At 40.8% G+C, this 19,690-nt stretch overlaps 1 protein-coding gene across 1 annotated transcript; it reads right to left on the bottom strand.

Moving 5' to 3' along the window:
- Nucleotides 1-15: 15 nt before the first annotated feature.
- Nucleotides 16-18,295, bottom strand: LOC110526291 (B-cadherin). The gene is made up of 16 exons (XM_021607117.2): nucleotides 18,059-18,295; nucleotides 17,540-17,651; nucleotides 9,645-9,886; nucleotides 9,284-9,424; nucleotides 9,030-9,185; nucleotides 8,789-8,933; nucleotides 8,516-8,688; nucleotides 8,279-8,407; nucleotides 7,981-8,166; nucleotides 6,261-6,505; nucleotides 5,999-6,141; nucleotides 5,671-5,895; nucleotides 5,366-5,584; nucleotides 5,104-5,234; nucleotides 1,821-1,961; nucleotides 16-1,638 (listed from the first exon to the last, which is right to left on the bottom strand). The coding sequence occupies exons 1-16, from the start codon at nucleotides 18,107-18,109 to the stop codon at nucleotides 1,432-1,434; spliced, it is 2,646 nt and encodes an 881-aa protein (XP_021462792.2). The 5' UTR covers nucleotides 18,110-18,295; the 3' UTR covers nucleotides 16-1,431.
- Nucleotides 18,296-19,690: the final 1,395 nt, after the last annotated feature.

Below are 19,690 nucleotides of genomic sequence, written 5' to 3'. Positions count from 1 at the left end.
GTATCCTATGCTTACTTGAAAAGAAAGACAGACTTGAAGTGTTACGTGAGAGGTTCCTTGTCTATTATTCTCAGTTTCTTTCCATGTCTCATTTGAAAGCAAAGCGTATTCCTGGACCACTCATGTTCTATTCCATGAAGTGCATCCTATTGAGGCAACCAAACTAGCATTCAAGGAGGGGAGGTCCGTGGGGTAGACAACTAAAAGCAACCGTAACTTTTCATTTATGATGTGCGCAAGAATTCACTTGCTTGAACAGATGACTGGAAAATAATACAAATACAATGACCTCAACCACCTACTCCTGAAGGCTAAGACAAAACAAATGTGTTTAAAATTGCACATTGTGCCTTAAAAAATCACATGCATGAGTCTAAATGTCTAAGGTAGCCTATAAATGGTTCAAGCCCTGCAGATTGGCTGATACCCATGGTATACGGACTGATATGACAAAATATACATTTTTATTGCTCTAATTACATTTGTAACCATTAAGGCACCTGAGGGTTTTGTGGTATATGGCCAATAAACCACGGCTAAAGGCTCTGTCCAGGCACCCCGTGTTGCATCGTGGATAAGAACAGCCCTTAGCCGAGATATGTTGACCATATACACCACACCCCCTCCGGCCTTATTACTTAACTATAACTTGTACAATCTGTTCTGCGGGACAAGGAAATGCCATCATTCATTGACCAAGACCTGTTTTATTCAATCATCGCCATCTAGTGTCTCAGCTGTGAATTTGAATAATTTAATTCAAAATAAGACAAATTCCAATGTATTTAATACAAATATTAACATCCATCATTGTACCAAAGGGATATCTTTAATTTAAAAAAGCAGAACGGAGCTTCTTCAGGAAAAAAAAAAAAAAAATACACTTAGTGATTAATATGATTAAAATGAAAAGGAATAAAGCAATCCAAACTTAACAGTTTATTATCAAGCTCAATAAATGCTAACAAAAAAAAATCGTAAGGCTCATTTGGCTTCCAGTAACTTCAATTTCATGCCAAAGGATCGTGAGATATATATATATATATATATATATATATATATATCCATTTTTAAAAAATAACTTCGATACGACGCCAACATAGAAGCAAAAAACAGCAAACAAAGCATATTAAATTCAAGTACAATCTGGGGTTGTTAAGAGTCCATTAGAAAGAACTGCTGAACTGTGTAAAATCCATGTCAACATCCTGCTAGTGCAGAGCCAAGTGTGCCACCCTCCCCATGCTGAAGACGAGCATTGAACACATTTTTCTAAAATGGTCCCATGTCTGCACAAATCAAATTGCCAAACTGTAGATGTGCCCGAAACGCATAAAAAAGGGGAAATAAAGAAATGACCTCAGTCTACAGACCCAAGTGTGGAGAACCGGACAGTTTCCAAGCAAAAAGGTTTAGTGGCTGACTGACTCCTCAATCCTCTCCTCCTCCGTACATGTCAGACAGCTTCTTGAAGCGCGGGCCCCACTCTTGAAGGAGGTCGTAGTCCTGGTCGCCTCCTGAGTTGGAGGAATTGAGGGAACTGAGGGAGCCGGCCTCAGAGCCACCTCCTTCATAGTCAAACACCAGGAGGGAGTCGTAGGGAGGGGCAGTGGGGTCGTTGTCAGCTGCCTTCAGGTTCTGGTCAACAGAAAGATTACATTTTACCACCTTGAACATACAGCACAAATTCTAAACATGCATTCTGACATTATCCATGTCAAATCCAGTTATTTCCATGACAAATCATCTCCAGAAGACCTAGATATGACCTTAACTGTGCATTCTACTCATAGTATAAATCAGTTCAAGACTTGACTCACATCATCAATGAAGTTGCCAATGTCGGCTGGGTTGGCGGGTCGTGGACGATACTCTGGCCGGGCCATGGTTGGAGCGATGTCATTACGGAAAACATCAGGACGGTTATCCAGACCTCTGTGCAGGACACTCAAGTCGAAATCCTGAAGGTGGAAAGATGTAATATAATACATGTCTGTACAAGACACAGAAACATAAAAACATCAAGTGACAGATGCAATGGTTTGCAATAACATGTACATCACAATAAAAAAAAATGGACCCTTGGAAAAGCCTAGTCCAGGGTTCCTCAACCAGGTTTGGTCCCGGGACAAATTTTTTCTGAGCCAACAGTCAGCGGGCCAGAACATAGTAAATACAGTGCCTTGCGAAAGTATTCGGCCCCCTTGAACTTTGCGACCTTTTGCCACATTTCAGGCTTCAAACAAAGATATAAAACTGTATTTTTTTGTGAAGAATCAACAACAAGTGGGACACAATCATGAAGTGGAACGACATTTATTGGATATTTCAAACCTTTTTAACAAATCAAAAACTGAAAAATTGGGCGTGCAAAATTATTCAGCCCCCTTAAGTTAATACTTTGTAGCGCCACCTTTTGCTGCGATTACAGCTGTAAGTCGCTTGGGGTATGTCTCTATCAGTTTTGCACATCGAGAGACTGAAATTTTTTCCCATTCCTCCTTGCAAAACAGCTCGAGCTCAGTGAGGTTGGATGGAGAGCATTTGTGAACAGCAGTTTTCAGTTCTTTCCACAGATTCTCGATTGGATTCAGGTCTGGACTTTGACTTGGCCATTCTAACACCTGGATATGTTTATTTTTGAACCATTCCATTGTAGATTTTGCTTTATGTTTTGGATCATTGTCTTGTTGGAAGACAAATCTCCGTCCCAGTCTCAGGTCTTTTGCAAACTCCATCAGGTTTTCTTCCAGAATGGTCCTGTATTTGGCTCCATCCATCTTCCCATCAATTTTAACCATCTTCCCTGTCCCTGCTGAAGAAAAGCAGGCCCAAACCATGATGCTGCCACCACCATGTTTGACAGTGGGGATGGTGTGTTCAGCTGTGTTGCTTTTACGCCAAACATAACATTTTGCATTGTTGCCAAAAAGTTCAATTTTGGTTTCATCTGACCAGAGCACCTTCTTCCACATGTTTGGTGTGTCTCCCAGGTGGCTTGTGGCAAACTTTAAACAACACTTTTTATGGATATCTTTAAGAAATGGCTTTCTTGCCACTCTTCCATGAAGGCCAGATTTGTGCAATATACGACTGATTGTTGTCCTATGGACAGAGTCTCCCACCTCAGCTGTAGATCTCTGCAGTTCATCCAGAGTGATCATGGGCCTCTTGGCTGCATCTCTGATCAGTCTTCTCCTTGTATGAGCTGAAAGTTTAGAGGGACGGCCAGGTCTTGGTAGATTTGCAGTGGTCTGATACTCCTTCCATTTCAATATTATCGCTTGCACAGTGCTCCTTGGGATGTTTAAAGCTTGGGAAATCTTTTTGTATCCAAATCCGGCTTTAAACTTCTTCACAACAGTATCTCGGACCTGCCTGGTGTGTTCCTTGTTCTTCATGATGCTCTCTGCGCTTTTAACAGACCTCTGAGACTATCACAGTGCAGGTGCATTTATACGGAGACTTGATTACACACAGGTGGATTGTAATTTATCATCATTAGTCATTTAGGTCAACATTGGATCATTCAGAGATCCTCACTGAACTTCTGGAGAGAGTTTGCTGCACTGAAAGTAAAGGGGCTCAATAATTTTGCACGCCCAATTTTTCAGTTTTTGATTTGTTAAAAAAGTTAGAAATATTCAATAAATGTCGTTCCACTTCATGATTGTGTCCCACTTGTTGTTGATTCTTCACAAAAAAATACAGTTTTATATCTTTATGTTTGAAGCCTGAAATGTGGCAAAAGGTCGCAAAGTTCAAGGGGGCCGAATACTTTCGCAAGGCACTGTATATAATATTAGCACAATTGGCCTACACAACAAATTTAACATGTTTAACACATGATTAGTACATAATAAACTCAGTGACAATAATTTATCTGATAAAGCTCAAAATTTGTCTATTCAATTAGTCAATTTCTGTGCGTTGATTGGTGGGGAAAAAAACAAGTCTACGTAGCCTACACTACTTATTTTAACATTACCATTTGTTCAGAACAATTTACTTGATAGCAAGATAAAAAGGTACCTCTCAAAGTCTCCAGAAGGTGGCTAATGAAAATCGATGTTGATAAGAATGTACAGAGATGCGTTCATCGCTCCATCTTTTCCCAATGCCTTATTTACAATGAAAATATCGCTGTTTGCAAATAATTAAATCTGATGTAATTATGAATCTAAGCATAAAACTCAGTGCCCTTCCGCCCCATAGAGGCCAGAACCAGAAACATTCAATTATTAACTGTAAGCTGCACACAGCTTTTTGCAGACATATTCTGTAACTTAAAACAGGTTCAATCTGTGGGAAGTGGGAAACAGTCGTGGACATGGAGAAATTTGAGTTGTTCGATTTGGACTTAGCATCTGGAAGGCTACTGCACTTCAGCACACTGAAGACACGACAAACAGAGGGACCAGGCCACAGCATTGTCAGAGGTGATGGAAGATTTCACCAAGCAGCTGAGAGAACTTATCCACCAGATTTGAAGACCACAGCAAGGCAAAGGATATCATTGCGTTTGTACGTAATCCCCTCAGTCCACCCAGGTGGGGAATTCTCCTCCCTTGCTAAAAAAAAAAAAGATACCCTCGCTGGATGAGGCAACAAAAAAACCCGATTGAATTCCAGACATCGAGCCATATAAGGGATGCGCTCAGGAGTGCCGAGTCCCTGTGTGCGTTTTGGGTGGCATGCTCAGAGGAATACAGCACAATAAAGAAACGTGCATTTTTTTGTGCTAACAATGTTTGGATCGACTTAATGAGAGTCCTCATTTTCCTCCATGAAGGCAATATACTCATGACAGGAACCGGCTTATCACAAAGTCAATCGAAGACTGCCTGCACATCAAAATCGCATTAATCCATCAAACCAGACATCCACAAGATTGTGTCTGAGGGGAAATACAACTTCTTATTGAATAAGTAACTTAGTGGCCTATATGACTGCATTTAATAAATGCTAATATTGTGAGAGCTTATCCAGGGACATATACGTGTCACACTGACAGTATGTTCTGTTGAAAAACTATTTGAGACAGTGGGGGAACCCTGGCCTGGTAGGCATGTTCTGAGCTAGTCTAGTGAGCGCTCCCATCACCTGGTCATCCTCGCCACCTCCCTCCTCGTCATAGTAGTAGATGTTGTCCCTGACATCGTCCTCTTGCAGCAGAGGCTCCTTCTTCTCACCACCTCTCTTCCGCAGGAACATGAGCAGCAGAAGAGACAACACTGGAGCACAACATAAACACAGGGCCTTAACACACTAGTACATCACTGTGTATTAACAATTACATATGTACGTGTCAAGGACAGCACTGACTAAACACTTTAGTGCCGGGTTAAACAAATGAACAACTTACATAGGAGTAGTAAGACTGCTCCTAGAATTCCCAGAATGCTAGAGATGCCGAAGCCTGCTACAGCTTTATCGGTACACTGGACATCTGCTCCTTTGCAGTCACACACGGAGGCCTGGATGGTGCTGTCATGGTGCAGGCCCTGGTTGTCAGACACTCTCAGGACAACCATGTAATCTCCACTGTCCAACACAGTCTTCAGTGTCAGGATAATGCCCGTCTCTGAAATGGAAAACGGGTAACATTTAACAACGCAATTGTTTTAAAGGGGGGCAAGTACTGTAGTTCTGGGAAAAATCAATACATACTTGTGTCGTTCATTCTGGCAGTCCAGTTAGAATGGGACGACCCCTGAAGCTGTACGGTGTATGGAGCAGCAAAGCCCGCGCTGTCTTTATCAGTGACTGACAGCAGCTGTGGGGAGGACTCCTTGTTGCAGACCCTGATCACACTCTCGTCGATGGTTGGAGCATTATCATTCACATCCTCCAGCTCTATGATAAGGGTACCAGTGCCAGTTGCCGGGATTTCATCTGCATATCCAAATTAGAGCACTGTCACTCAGGGTCAAGTTTAGGGTGTGGTCATTTACAAAATTTTAAATATTAACATTAGAAAAAGGGAACATTTAAATACCGTTGTCGATGCCCAGAACAACAACAGAGTATTTGTTGTCTTGGACAAAAGTGGATTCTCTGTCCATGAGGCTCTTGACTTTGATCAGCCCAGTGTCTTTGTTGATATTTAGCCATCCAGCAGGATCATTGCGTATCTTGTATCTGTGTAGTAAATGTAAAAAAATAAGTAAGAGCATTGCTTACAACCTGTACAGTCGTCATTTGAAAAATGTTTTCCTCTTACAAAACATAAGAAATTGTAAATGAAGTTCTAATCTTACGTGACTTTCTGATTCCTTGCAGTGTCTGGGTCTGTGGCGGTGTACAGAACCAGGTCACTGTCAACAGGGAGGTCCTCAGGTTTCCTGATAATCTTCTCCACTGGGGTGAAGACTGGAGCTTCATTCACATCCTCCACATTCACTACAACAGTAGCAGTGGAGGTGGGCAGGCTGATTGCGAATGGGACTTCATTCTGCACAGTGACCAGCAGAGTGTACTTGTTGTTCTTCTCAAAGTCAAGCGGCTGTGTTGAAAGAACAGAAAAGCCCATCAGCATAGGAATCCTTCAGACATAGAATCAGGATAATTGCGTTTATATCTACAATCATACTCTCCCCCTACACATTTACCCAACGTAGCCAAAACTTTTAATTTGGCTCCTTAATCCAGGATTTTATATAATTTGTTTCATATGAAGCAACGGTACAAAATGTAACTTTTCATTGAGGGTATTTTCATAAATATCCATTTTACCATTTATAAATAAAAGCACTTCATGCATCTTGCCCCCTTCTTAGTCATAGGTATTTCTACAAATTCAGAGTATTAAAGTAGTCAAAGTTGAGTATTTGGTTCCATATTCCTCGCACGCCATGACCAAGTCAAGCTTGCAACTACAAACTTGGATGCATTTTCAGTTTGTTGTGCCCAATAGAAATGAATGGTAAATAAGAATGTTTCTGAACAACTTTACATTATGTGGATACTACCATGACTACGGATAATCCTGAATGAATCATGAATAATGATTAGTGAGAAAGTTGGAGGCAAAAAGTTCATACCCCCAAAACATGCCAACCTCTCACCATTCCCAATAAACATTTTTTTGGGGTATGCAATTCATCCCTTGAACTCTCACTCATCGTGATTCAAGTCATCCATGATTATCCAGAATAAAATGGTAGCATATACACAAATGTAGAAGGGTTTAGAAACATTCTTATTTACAATAAGAGACATGCATGGCAAATAATGTATTTTCTATAGACCCCTTTCTGTGTTCGCTGCACGAGGGCAATATGCAAAGACAGTTGGTGGCCTTATAGAACTCCAGCAAAAAATGCCTATATTTACATGCTGCTTATGAGTGCATTTCACACTTCTTATAGATAATACATTGGATTTTAAGACTGATTTGAATGCCCTGTTTAATATAATGTTTGTGTCATTGCAAATCATCTGCATTATACTTAACACGTCAACCAGTAAAATGGCTCTTTGGCTAGCTTTTGCTACAGCATATCATAGAGCGTAAGTATTCTAGCTAACAACTGCTGCATCCAAAATTGATAATTTTGCAAAGTTCACAACCAAATATAATCTTAGTGACTGTTCAAGGAAGAATCAAAACATTGTAAATGTACGAGAACCCCAAAAAGCTTGTTTAGAAGTAATAAAAACTAGGCCATGTCGAACAGGTGCAGATGGCGATGGCTTTCTTACTGCCGCCAAAATTGTGAGCATCTGGGCGCAAAGTCAAATAAAAATGGGATAGTGTACTGTCGGCTCATATGAAATATTGGATCTCTAATTTTAAAAAAACACTAGAGTATAGAGTCATCTTAAAATGTTTTAGCGTCACTGTACAAATAAATACAAAGGGGAGTGAAAATTACTTCTTCCAGGATATCATTCCAGGAAAGCAGCTAAAAAGCTACATTTTGCTGCACCTCCAGAGTAGCAGCTCAAATATATCTATAGGAGAAGATTTCAACATACCTTAGCAGTTGTAATGATGCCCTCCAGCTTGCTAGGGCCTGTGCTCACACTGAAAAGGCCTTGAGGGTCCCCGTCAACTATCTTGTAGGTGGTGGCCCAGGCAGAGGAGTGAGGCTCATCTCCATCAGTCACTGGCATTTTCACCACCAAGGCATCCACTTTATTCTCTGGGACTGACACGGTGTACTGCAAATGAGAGACACATGATTATAAAGCAACAAAGAGAGGGCAATTCCATTATGTGTTAAAACGATTGTAAGGCGGCAATTTAAAAGTTTGCCTTCAGAAATGTGCTTACCGAAGGCGTCACAAACTGTGGCGCGTTGTCATTGCTGTCCGTTACTGTAATGATGGCTTTGCCAAAGCTGGTAAGGCCATTTCCCTCCATATCGGCAGCTTGGATTGCCAAAGTATATTTGGTATATTTCTGACAAATTAAGTAGAAAATTAAAATCAGAATCACAAGTGTAATGCATGTGGAATATACACAATGAATAAGTGATCGACAAGACTATTGATTTGAAAAGAGACCAACCTCTCTGTCCAACCCAGGTGCGTTAACCCGAATCCCTCCAGTCACAGGGTTGATGACAAACATGTTGGGGCTTGGTAGTGGAGGCTCCTGACTGAGAATGGTGTATCTGACATCAGAATTGGCAGAGCCCTCCTCATCAGCATCAGTGGCCGTTACCTGCATGACCTCATCACCTGAACAGAATGAAGAAAAAATCTGAATCGTCCTGGCATAATTCTCCTTAAAAAAAGAACATTGTTAAGCATCGTAAATACTGAGTGTGTGTGAACATACCTGGTTTTGATGCTTCAGGAACTGTTCCTGTAAATGGATCTTGGGTAAATACAGGTTTGTTGTCATTCATATCGATGACTTTCACAATGATCTCCATGGGATCCTCAGCTATACCTGCACCCACTGCAACAGCATGGGCTAGGAGCTAGAGAGAAAAGTAACGGCAAACATTACTTTAAAACTAAATATAATCCGTTTTCAATTAAGTCAAGGGAGGAAAATTAGGGTACGCAAACCGTACAATGTATTGGTCTTTTCTCTCCCTGTCCAAAGGCTGGGTCACATAGAGTATTCCAGAGTTTTTGTCCACAGTGAAGAGTCCCACAGGAGGTAGGTCTGCCCCAGTGCCAGTGATGCTGTACTGGATCTTCACCTCTTTATCATTGCTGGACTTGATCTGGTTTACAAGGATAATAGAATCCACGTCAATGACGAAATGTCCAACGCTGATATTAGAGTAACGGAAAAATGCTCCTTAACCTACAAGACACTTACCTGCACCATATTCTTGGGGAACGGGCCTCGGGCATTCTCTGGGAAGTTGATGGGAGGAATGACCCAGTCCCTCTTCCTTCTTTTCAGACCTCCTGAAGACTTGGGGAAGTTCAGAACAGGTAGAGACAGACTTTTTTCTGGCTGTGGAATTGAAACAAAAAACATGAAATATCAAGTATATGGTTTTACAGCACCCAAATACATAGAGCATTTTACAGAAACTGCCATCAAACTTCAATTGACTTAAAAATGACAGAATTAGAATATTTCCAGCTAAGTCATTGAAACCCTTCCAGAGATGCAGTTGCCCATCTATCCACTAGAGGACACCATATTCTCATTAATTTAACCAGTCATATACCTTGGGCTGGGTGGTCATCTCATGGTGATTGTGGTGGTGGCCATGTCTGGCCTCATGCAGCACTCTGACTGGAACCGTGAACTTCTTGCCCTTGGAATGGGTAGAGACATAGAACTCCTTATGTCCATTATGCAGAGTCAGCCCCCTCTTCAGTTTCAGCGTCCCGTCGCCATCTACTTTGAAGCGTGAATCCTCGGAGTGAAAGAGAAAGCTGGTACGGCTGGTGCAGTCATCAAAAACCACTGCAAGGTCAAAGATAATGGTGGTCAGAGGATATTTTAAAAGTAATATGCATGTGGGCTTAAAAAGTAACCATTGAAAGCACTTCAGTAACAGGAAAAGATTTAAAGCACCATCCCAATCTCAAATTTATAACATCAGTGAGTTCTTGATGAACTGATAAGAGCCACCACAGACTCTCTCCGTAAATGTATAAATGGAATACTGGTCATAGTAACGAAGCAGCAAAATGGCCTTCTAAAACACCTAGGCCTAGTCGCCTCATGATCGCAGCTCTGATGTGCTGCAAAGACATTATGCAGGGCTTATTACATGCAATGTAAAAACCCACAACATGTCAGACTTGCAAAAGAGTAAATTGACCCATATCCTCATGTAACTATTAACATGACATGTATAACTAGTACTGTGCAACTTAGAACAATATACAATGTACTAGGTGGAGATTAAGCTGTCATGGTATACAAGTAGTCTACTAGAATCATCCTGTGTGGACAGAGAGCAGAGTTGACTTGCCCAGCCCTGGGTTGAGACTCAAGGACAGGCAGGCAGCAACATCTGGTTTCACATGACTACTATAAACATCCTGAGGCATAGACCTAGCTCTACAAAGAGGTCTGAATGTATCATTGTGCTCCTATTAGCTTACAAAATAAGTTGATTGAGTATTATTTAAAAAAAACCAAATCAATACACCTCTTTTCAGCCTAATGAACTGGCTAAATGTTATGCAGAAATTGTGCAATGACACACAAAACAAGAAATGTGTGGTTGAGAAAGATATGGAAGTGTGGTTTTCAGAAGTAAAAACTGAACTAGATGTATGCCACAGTACCCACCTCTGCTTTCTGCTCATTCTATTAAGAGTTAGGTACTAGAGAATCAGGTAGGTAGAGGTACAGCGACTACCACTCTTTAGGCAAGATGGTGGCCGTCAAAGAGTTGAACAAATTAAAGAAAGATGTAGGTGGTAAAGCTGAAGTCCAGAGCAACAAAAAGAAAATCAGGCCACTTGTAACAAAAACATTTGTTTTACAACTGGCTGTCTCATCGTTGTTGGTGGTAAATCAGGCCTAACCCTTGTGTCATCTGCAAACTTGATGTGGTTGGCCACGCAGTCATGGGTGAACAGGAGGGGGATAAATAGAGATTACCGTGACTCAACGGTCAGGTGGTATTTGACTGCGGTTCTGCCTCATTACTGCCGGTGTGGCAGTAATACGGTAACCACAACAGCCCTAGGTATAGCCTACTGACCATAAACTGAAAATTGGATACACAATTAATCTAGCTAGGCTATACTCCAATTAAACAAATTCTAGTAATTGCCTGTGGACTGTATTATGCAAACTGGATGTTCTGTTCCATTATGCTACACTCCAAACTTTCTATCCATGACGCAAGGAGATAACGTATAGGCTTAGGTGATGAATAGCTTAGTAACAGGGCATTTTCATAATTAAAAGGCTGACATTATCTTTCGCTACAGAATCTCACTGTGCGTTTCCATCTCCTCCCGTCAACAGTTTAATGATATACGTTTTGTGAAAACATGTTACAAGCGTCGTTCCCGAAAATATTTCACTTGTTTCCCAAATTAAGCTCTGGGTAGCTGCAGGAGCTGGGTTGGAGAGCCCATGGCATAGAGTTTGGGCAGAATATCACCTGTTGCACAGCAAAAGGCTGCATGCTCCTCGAACAGTGACTGTTGCAGAGTGAAACTATTGTTCTTATAAACCCAGACATTTTTATATGCAATCCCATGTGAAAGGAGAGTTGGTTGCCACTAAAAACAGGATCCCAGCTGCTACTATATTTATTTCTCAGCTGCTACTATATTTATTTCTCAGCTGCTGATATTAAGCCGGAGTAGACTACCTGGCAGGAGTGAAAAACGAACTGCGGGAATGTGGCCTCCAGTCGCTATTCATGTGCATACGGACGACATGTATTTTTACTCCTGACAAATTTGATAATGAACCATTCTAAATAAAAACAAATGACATTAGTAAAGACAAGATTAAATTGAGAATAGTCTGAAGGGTGAAAATATGAGCGAGAGAAAAGCGCGTGTAGCCTGAAGCAAGCTTTTTTTGCGACTTTCAAATATTCAATAGCCTATAGTCGCATCAGGGGTCCATTTAGAGTTCAGAAATATGCATTTTAAAACCACGACATCTGCATTTTATTTTGAAAGTCCTGTTTTTTGCTTCAATAGAGTGATCAGGGACGTGCAACTATAGTTATTATTAATCACACAAAACACAGTCACATTTGGCAGAGAACAGCTTCATTTTCAGATGTCTAAGTGCAACGCTATTTGGCTAGCAGCCATATAAGTAAATGAGCTTACAGTTAACTTTTTGGCAAAAACAACACATGGTCATCATATTTCGAATGCTACATTTCCTACTGTTTTGCTCGAAGTCAATCTTGCATTTTTTTCCAGAGAAAAATGGGCTACACTGAGAAAAGTACTGGAGTAGCTTTACAGTCAAATGCCCGTTCGTGAATTCTCAGAGGGGAGATGTGCAAATTAAGCACAATCTGCTGGCCTAGAAGGCCAGCATCCCAGAGTTGCCTCTACACAGTTGACATTTTGAGACTGGTGTTTTGCGGGTACTATTTAATAAATCTGCCAGTTGAGGACTTGTGAGGCCTCTGTTTCTTAAACTAGACACTAATGTATTTGTCCGCTTGCTCAGTTGTGCACCGGGACCTCGCACTCCTCTTTCTATTCTGGTTAGAGACAGTTTGCGCTGTTCTGTGAAGGGAGCAATACACAGCGTTGTACGAGATCTTCAGTTTCTTGGCAATTTCTTGCATGGAATAGTCTTTATTTCTCAGAACAAGAATAGACTGATGAGTTTCAGAAGAAAGGTCTTTGGCCATTTTGAGCCTGTAATCAAACCCACAAATGCTGATTCTCCAGATACTCAACTAGTATAAAGAAGGCCAGTTTAATTGCTTCTTTAATCAGAACAGTTTCAGCTGTGCTAACATAATTGCACAAAGGTTTTCTAATGATCAATTAGCCTTTTAAAATGATAGCTAATCCAAGTTTAACACAACATGCCATTGGAACACATGAGTGATGGTTGCTGATAATGGGCCTCTGTAGATATCCTATAATTTTCTATTTTTTTAAAACCAGTTTCCAGCTACCATAGTCATTTACAACATCTACACTGTATTTCTGATCAATTTGATGTTATTTTAATGGACAGTGTGCTTTTCTTTCAAAAACAAGGACATTTCTAAGTCACCCCAAAATTTTAAAAGGTAGTGTAATATTTGGATTTCTAAAACATTCTAAAGGTTTGTCTGAATGGTTGTCTGATCAATACCTTAATTCTTAAAAAAATATATAACAGTATCTGTACTCCAAGTCATGTGAAATCCATAGATACGGTGAAATGCTTACTCACAAGCCCTTAACCAACAGTGCAGTTCAAGAGTTAAGCAAATATTTAACAAATAAACTAAATTAATATATAATAAAAAAACAAGGCTATATACAAGGGGTACCAGTACCGAGTCAGTGTGCGGGGGTACAGGTTAGTTGAGGTAATTTGTACATGTAGGTAGGGGCGAAGTGACTATGCATAGATAATAAAGAGCGAGTAGCAGCAGTGCACAAAACAAATTGATGGGGGAGGGGGGGGTCAATATAGATTGCCAAACAATTAATAAAATGGCAACTGGACTAATGGCTTAGGTGTAGAAGCTGTTAAGGAGCATTGGGAAGCTTGGACCCAGTGATGTACTGGACCATACGCACTACCCTCTGTAGCGCCTCACGGTCAGATGCCGAGCAGTTGTCATACCAGGTGATGATGCAACCGATCAGGATGCTCTCAACCATGCAGCTGTAGATCTTTGAGGATCTGGGGACCCATGCCAAATCTTTTCAGTCTCCAGAGGGGGAAAGGTTTTGTCGTGCCCGCCTCAACTGTCTTGGTGTGTTTGGACCAAAATAGTTTGTTGATGATGTGGACACCAAGGAACTTGAAGCGCTCAACCCTCTCCACTACAGCCCTGTTGATGTTTATGGGGGCCTGTGTGGCCCGCCTTTCCCTGTAGTCCACGATCAGCTCCTTTGTCTCGCTCACATTGAGGGAGAGGTGGTTGTCCTGGCACCACACTGCCAGTTCTCTGACCTCCTCCCTATAGGCTGTCTCATCGTTGTCGGTGACACTGTTGTGTCATCGACAAACATAATGGTGTTGGAGTCGTGCCTGGCCGTGCAGTCATGAGTGAACAGGGAGTACAGGAGGTGACTAAGTACACACCCCTGAGGGGTACCAGTGTTGAGGATCAGCATGGCAGACATGTTTCCTACTCTTATCACCTGGGGGAGGCCCATCAGGAAGTCCAGGATCCAGTTGCAACACTTTTTTATTTGAGGCTACATTTATTTTATTGATGTATTAAGTTAAAATAAGTGTAAAATAAGTGTTCATTCAGTATGTAATTGTCATTATTACAAATAAAAAATAAATGAATAAAAACGGCCGATTAATCGGTATCTGCTTTTTTTGGTCTTCCAATAATCGGTGTTGAAAAATCAGAATTGGTCGACCTCTAGTCTGAGGGGATAGCGGGATTTCTTATAAGCATCCGGATTAGTGTCCCGCTCCTTGAAAGTGGCAGCTCTAGCCTTTAGCTCGATGTGGATGTTGCCTGTAATCCATGGTTTCTGGTTGGGATATGTACGTACGGTCACTGTGGGTACGACGTCAATGCACTTATTGATGAAGCCGATGACTGAGGTAGTAGACTCAATGCCATTGGATAAATCCCAGAACATATTCCAGTCTGTGCTAGCAAAACAGCCCTGTAGCGTAGCATCCGCATCATCTGACCACTTCCGTATTGAGCAAGTCACTGAAACTTCCTGCTTTAGTTTTTGCTTGTAAGCAGGAGGATAGAACTATAGTCCGATTTTCCAGATGGAAGGTGGGGGAGAGCTTTGTATCCATCTCTGTGTGTGGAGTAAAGGTGGTCTAGGATTTCTTCACCTCTGATTGCAAATGTGAAATGGCAGTAAAATTTGGTAAAACTGATTTAAGTTTGCCTGCATTAAAGTCCCCAGTCACTAGGAGCACTGCTTCTGGAGGAGCATTTTCTTGTTGGCTTATGTCCTTATATAGAGTTGGTTGAGAGCAGTCTTAGTGCCAGCATCGGTCTGTGGTGGTAAGTAGACAGCTACGAATAATATAGATGAGAACTCTTGGTTGATAGTGTGGTCTACAACTTATCATAAGGTACTCTACCTCAGGCGAGCAATACCTCAAGCCTTCTTTAATATTTGACACCGTGCACCAGCTTTTATTGACAAAAAGACACCCTCGACCCTCGTCTTACCAGACATAGCATCTCTGTTCTGCCGGAGCATGGAAAATCCCGCCAGCTCCGTCGTCGTTCAGCCACAACTCGTTGAAAAAGATATTGCAGTTCTTAATGTCCCAATGGCAGGATAATCATAGGTCATTCATTTAAATTTTCCAATAATTGCATGTTAGCCAGTAGAACAGATGGCAGTTTACTCACTCACCTACAGATTCTCAGAACGCAGCCCGATCTGCACCCTCTTCTTCACGCAAATGACGGGGATTTTAAAAATATTTAACTAGGTGAGCCTGTTAAGAACAAATTGTTATTTACAATGACGGCCTAAGAACCATGGGTTAACTGCCAGATTTTTACCTTGTCAGCTCGGGGATTCGATCTAGCAACCTTTCGGTTACTGGTCCAACACTAACCACTAGGCTACCTACCTGTGCCCAGTAGAGAACAGTATTCTCAGACTTCTCAGACTCGTCAAAGGATAAAGCTTCTTCCAGTTCATGGTGAGTAATACCTGTTCTGATGTCCAGAATTTATTTGCGGTCATAAGAGACAGTAGCAGCAACATCATGCTCAAAATAAGTTAACGCAAAAAAAAAAAAAAAAAACGCATCAAAATAGCACAATTGGTCAGGAGCATGTAAAATGTCAGCCATCCTCTTCGGCGCCATCTTAGCAGTCTTCATATTATGAGCCATGTCTTACCTTGTTTCAAAGTAGCCTTGCCAAAGTCCCACCATTGTAAAATAATTGCCTCCATGTTTCTAAGACTTCCTCATCGAAACCAGCATTTCTCCCCTGTTCTATTGGTTTTCATATCAACTTTCTTCGTCGAGAATCCAAAAAGGCACAATCCTAGTCATATTAGTAAACCCATCCTAGTTGTTAAATCTTTAGATTTCCCCTTTCTAAGTTTAACAGATGATCTCGGTCCCATATGGAACCGCTCGCATCAGGTGCACTGTTTAGAACAAGGTTTTCCTTGCAAATGTCAATTTACATTGGCTGCTTCGTTACAGGAGTTACATGTTCAATAATATAGCCTTTTTGCTATGAGATGATCATGATCATTTCTCATTGATATGCATTATTCATTTGTAATATGCTGTCAGTTGACGCGAATGACAATCAATGTCAGAAGTCACTCAGAGGAATCTTGGCCGGCCTAATGGTTATTCCAGGAAGTCTAACCAGTTTCACTCTACTGATCAGATCAGAGCTTATGCCTACACGCCCAGTTAAACTACCAGAGATTTAGCATGTCTCATCGATGAGCTCACTCAGTCTGGTCAACCTCCTTACAAGGAAAAAACAGCCTTCAATTAAGTCAACTTGTTTGAAGCATAATTAAAAGCCATAACAATACAAATCTAGCATACTAAATTGGTCACACAATTGTAAGTGACACTTCGATTTCTTAGCAAATGTGTGAAAAATCCCTCCATTAGCCCCAATGCGGATCAGACAAACCACAATGCTATTGTAAACAAACTATGACTGAGAAAAGTTCAATGCCATATTTGCCAAGTAATGTACAGAGTCGTCTTGCCAGCCGCACCTCAACAAACAAAGGCTTATCAAAGGGAGTTACTGGCGGTCCTAGACACATGAGTGAATTCTTTACATAGAAACAAAGCAACACTCGAGTGTGAAAACTAACCAGCCTTGTATTTCTTGATATGTTGTGCTGTTAAACAAAGCAAGTTCACTCACCAAATTGCTCTATTAATTTTGTGAATCAGTGTAATTTCATAGAGAAGCCAGAGACAAGGCCCACAGTCATAGCAAAACCTGAAAACAATGTGTGCTCAGTGGATTGTCTGTACAATAAACAGCTGTGCACAGTTTGATTAGGAATCACGAAGGCTCTCGGCAACTGAACAAATATTTAAACACAAAATACTTCCAATTGAACCACTTCTGACAAATTGAACAATGGATACACATTTATCAACGTGTACTGAAATATTCAAAACAGAACACCGTCTGCTGTGAATGAAACTAAAATGTTTTCTGAAGTGATGACACACGGTCTTATGCAGCGTTCAAAACAACTGGGACTCGGAAAAATACGAGGTCAAATCATGATGCCAGTGATCTTCAGGTCGGAGCTCTTGAAAGAGGCCCGAATTGTAATTTTGAGTTGGAAGACATTTCAAATAGATATTTCCCAGTCGGAGCTCGTTTTATGCCTTTAGCTTTGAACGCACCGAGGTTCGATATTTCCCAGTTGTTTTGAACAAGGCGTTAGCGTATGACCGGGCAAAAATGTGACAGCGAGGAAGCTACCATCAGTTAGTTCTTACCTTTTCCTAGTCTCCGGCCACTTTGTAAGTGATATCTTTCCACTTTGAAAAGGTATATTTCTGGATTGAAACCTGGTAGACATTTTGACTCCGACGACCCTGGTTTGAAAGCCTTACAAAAGGAAAAAAAGGAATTGTATTTATAAAAACGGCACACGGTCATAAAATAAATATTTCACCAGATTACCATAGAAATGCATTTATACTATCATAATGACCACTCACTACTATTGTTGATATTCTACAAATAGCACAGCACCCTATTGCGAAATGTGGCATATGTATAAAAACATATCCGGGTGCGTTAACCTGATAATTAAGCAAATAACCGACTAACGCAACGCTGACTAAAACAAAAACACCAGACAAATCATGACATTTTTTCATAAATACGTTTTTAAATAAGACCTGTAGGCTGAACCAGATACGGGTTCAGACTATATTAGCCAACGTATTCCCAGGTAAATGACGTTGCCTACATTTCGTGCTACTTTAGAGTGAAATAAAAAAAACTCTTACCTGGAGAAATAATATTAATACGCCCAACTCCACGAACCAAAATGCCCCCATTTGTTTTCAATAATATTTGGATAGTCGTTCCACCAACAGTAAAAAGTAATCCCTTTACGTGTAGAGGAGAAAAGTCTATTCTTCAAACGTGTGCTTTCTGGGTTATCGGTTAAGTGAGAAATGAGCTTCAGCAGGTAGTTTCTGGGGAGTGACCTCGCCCATCCGCTCGCTCCAAGTATGGGCATGGAAGAAGAACGGCTCCTTATACCCGCACCTATGAAACACAGGTAAATTGTCATAATCCAGAAACCCACAGCAGGGTCCTATGTGCCAAAATATTACACAATAGTGTGAGAATTCCGATCGAGAGGAAAAGCACTGATGAGGAAGAATGGGTTCAGGATCAAACACGGTGTCAGTCATTCCATTTCATGATCAAAGTCGCTTCAAACAAAACACAGCAACACTGACAATTTCACAGACTGGAGCAGTCTATATTTGTGAAAAGCTATAATTTGTCAAAATAAGCTTTACATTTTAACAAATGACTGATAAATACATATAGTTTAATCATGATAAAACATATTAATAAGGAGTAGCTTAAACATTTACAGTCAGCATAACATATCAGTACTAAACTTATGTATTGTAGATGGGCTTTACTCTACCACCTGAGGTTTTCTGTGGACCTGATTGGCTACAAATACATGAAAAATTGCAGCAGGATGTCCTCCATGCATCTTCTTTATCACATCTCCATCATCCTCACCTCAGACGTCGTGGCAGAACAACATTAAATCCTCTGCTTGCTTTGGAGACCCAGCAGCCTTGTGAAGCAATTGTTGAATGATAAGTCTATGATGTCACCTTGTAGAACCAAAGACGTCCTATATACCTAGTCTTTAGTAGTAAGTAACGTTTCAATTACATTATTAAAATATGGAGCGACTGGGCTGTTGGAGAAAATAAAAGTGCTTGAGGGTTCCAAAGGGAAGGGAAGGTATGACATGCAAGATATTTCTTTATCCATTCAATCAGTGACTTTAGAGTACAGAGAATATTGTGGATCATGAGTTTCACATGTGATCAGTTCATGACCCACATCCAAACATCACATTAAAGGCTTTTCTACTCATGATCCACAATACTGGTATGCATTGCTAGCTAGCATAATCATAACCTCCAAACTAGTTTTAGCAGTCCCTCCCTACCTGTTAATCCATGATTGCCATGGCAGAAACAAAGGCACAAAACGACTGACGGAAATTGAACTAATGCTGTTTTCAAAACAACTTTTGGCGCCGAAAGTTGAAATATCAAAGCCAAACTGTATGTTACTGTTGCCCTCCTGACTAGTCTTCACTAAAACAACAAAACTAAGTAATTTGCAACTTTATTATCAGGAAATGTTTAGTAATATCACAAAGATTCAAACTGAATGTTTGAGGCCGTTAAGCGCTGTATTTGGACACGAGTGCATGTTTTTCAAACGAGCTAATGTTAGCTAGCCAAGATCTTTTGCACGCCATCTGATGAGTTGGTCACGTGAATGCGGCATAATGAAGCTAAATAGCCTACAGAAAACTACCATTACATTTCCGACATCTGTTTTGAAAAGGTCAGAAACATGCTGTAATGTAG

The sequence above is a fragment of the Oncorhynchus mykiss genome, chromosome 6 (genome assembly GCF_013265735.2).
Source record: "Oncorhynchus mykiss isolate Arlee chromosome 6, USDA_OmykA_1.1, whole genome shotgun sequence".
In the NCBI taxonomy this organism is placed as follows: domain Eukaryota; kingdom Metazoa; phylum Chordata; class Actinopteri; order Salmoniformes; family Salmonidae; genus Oncorhynchus; species Oncorhynchus mykiss.
This window is presented reverse-complemented; position numbering and strand designations above follow the sequence as displayed.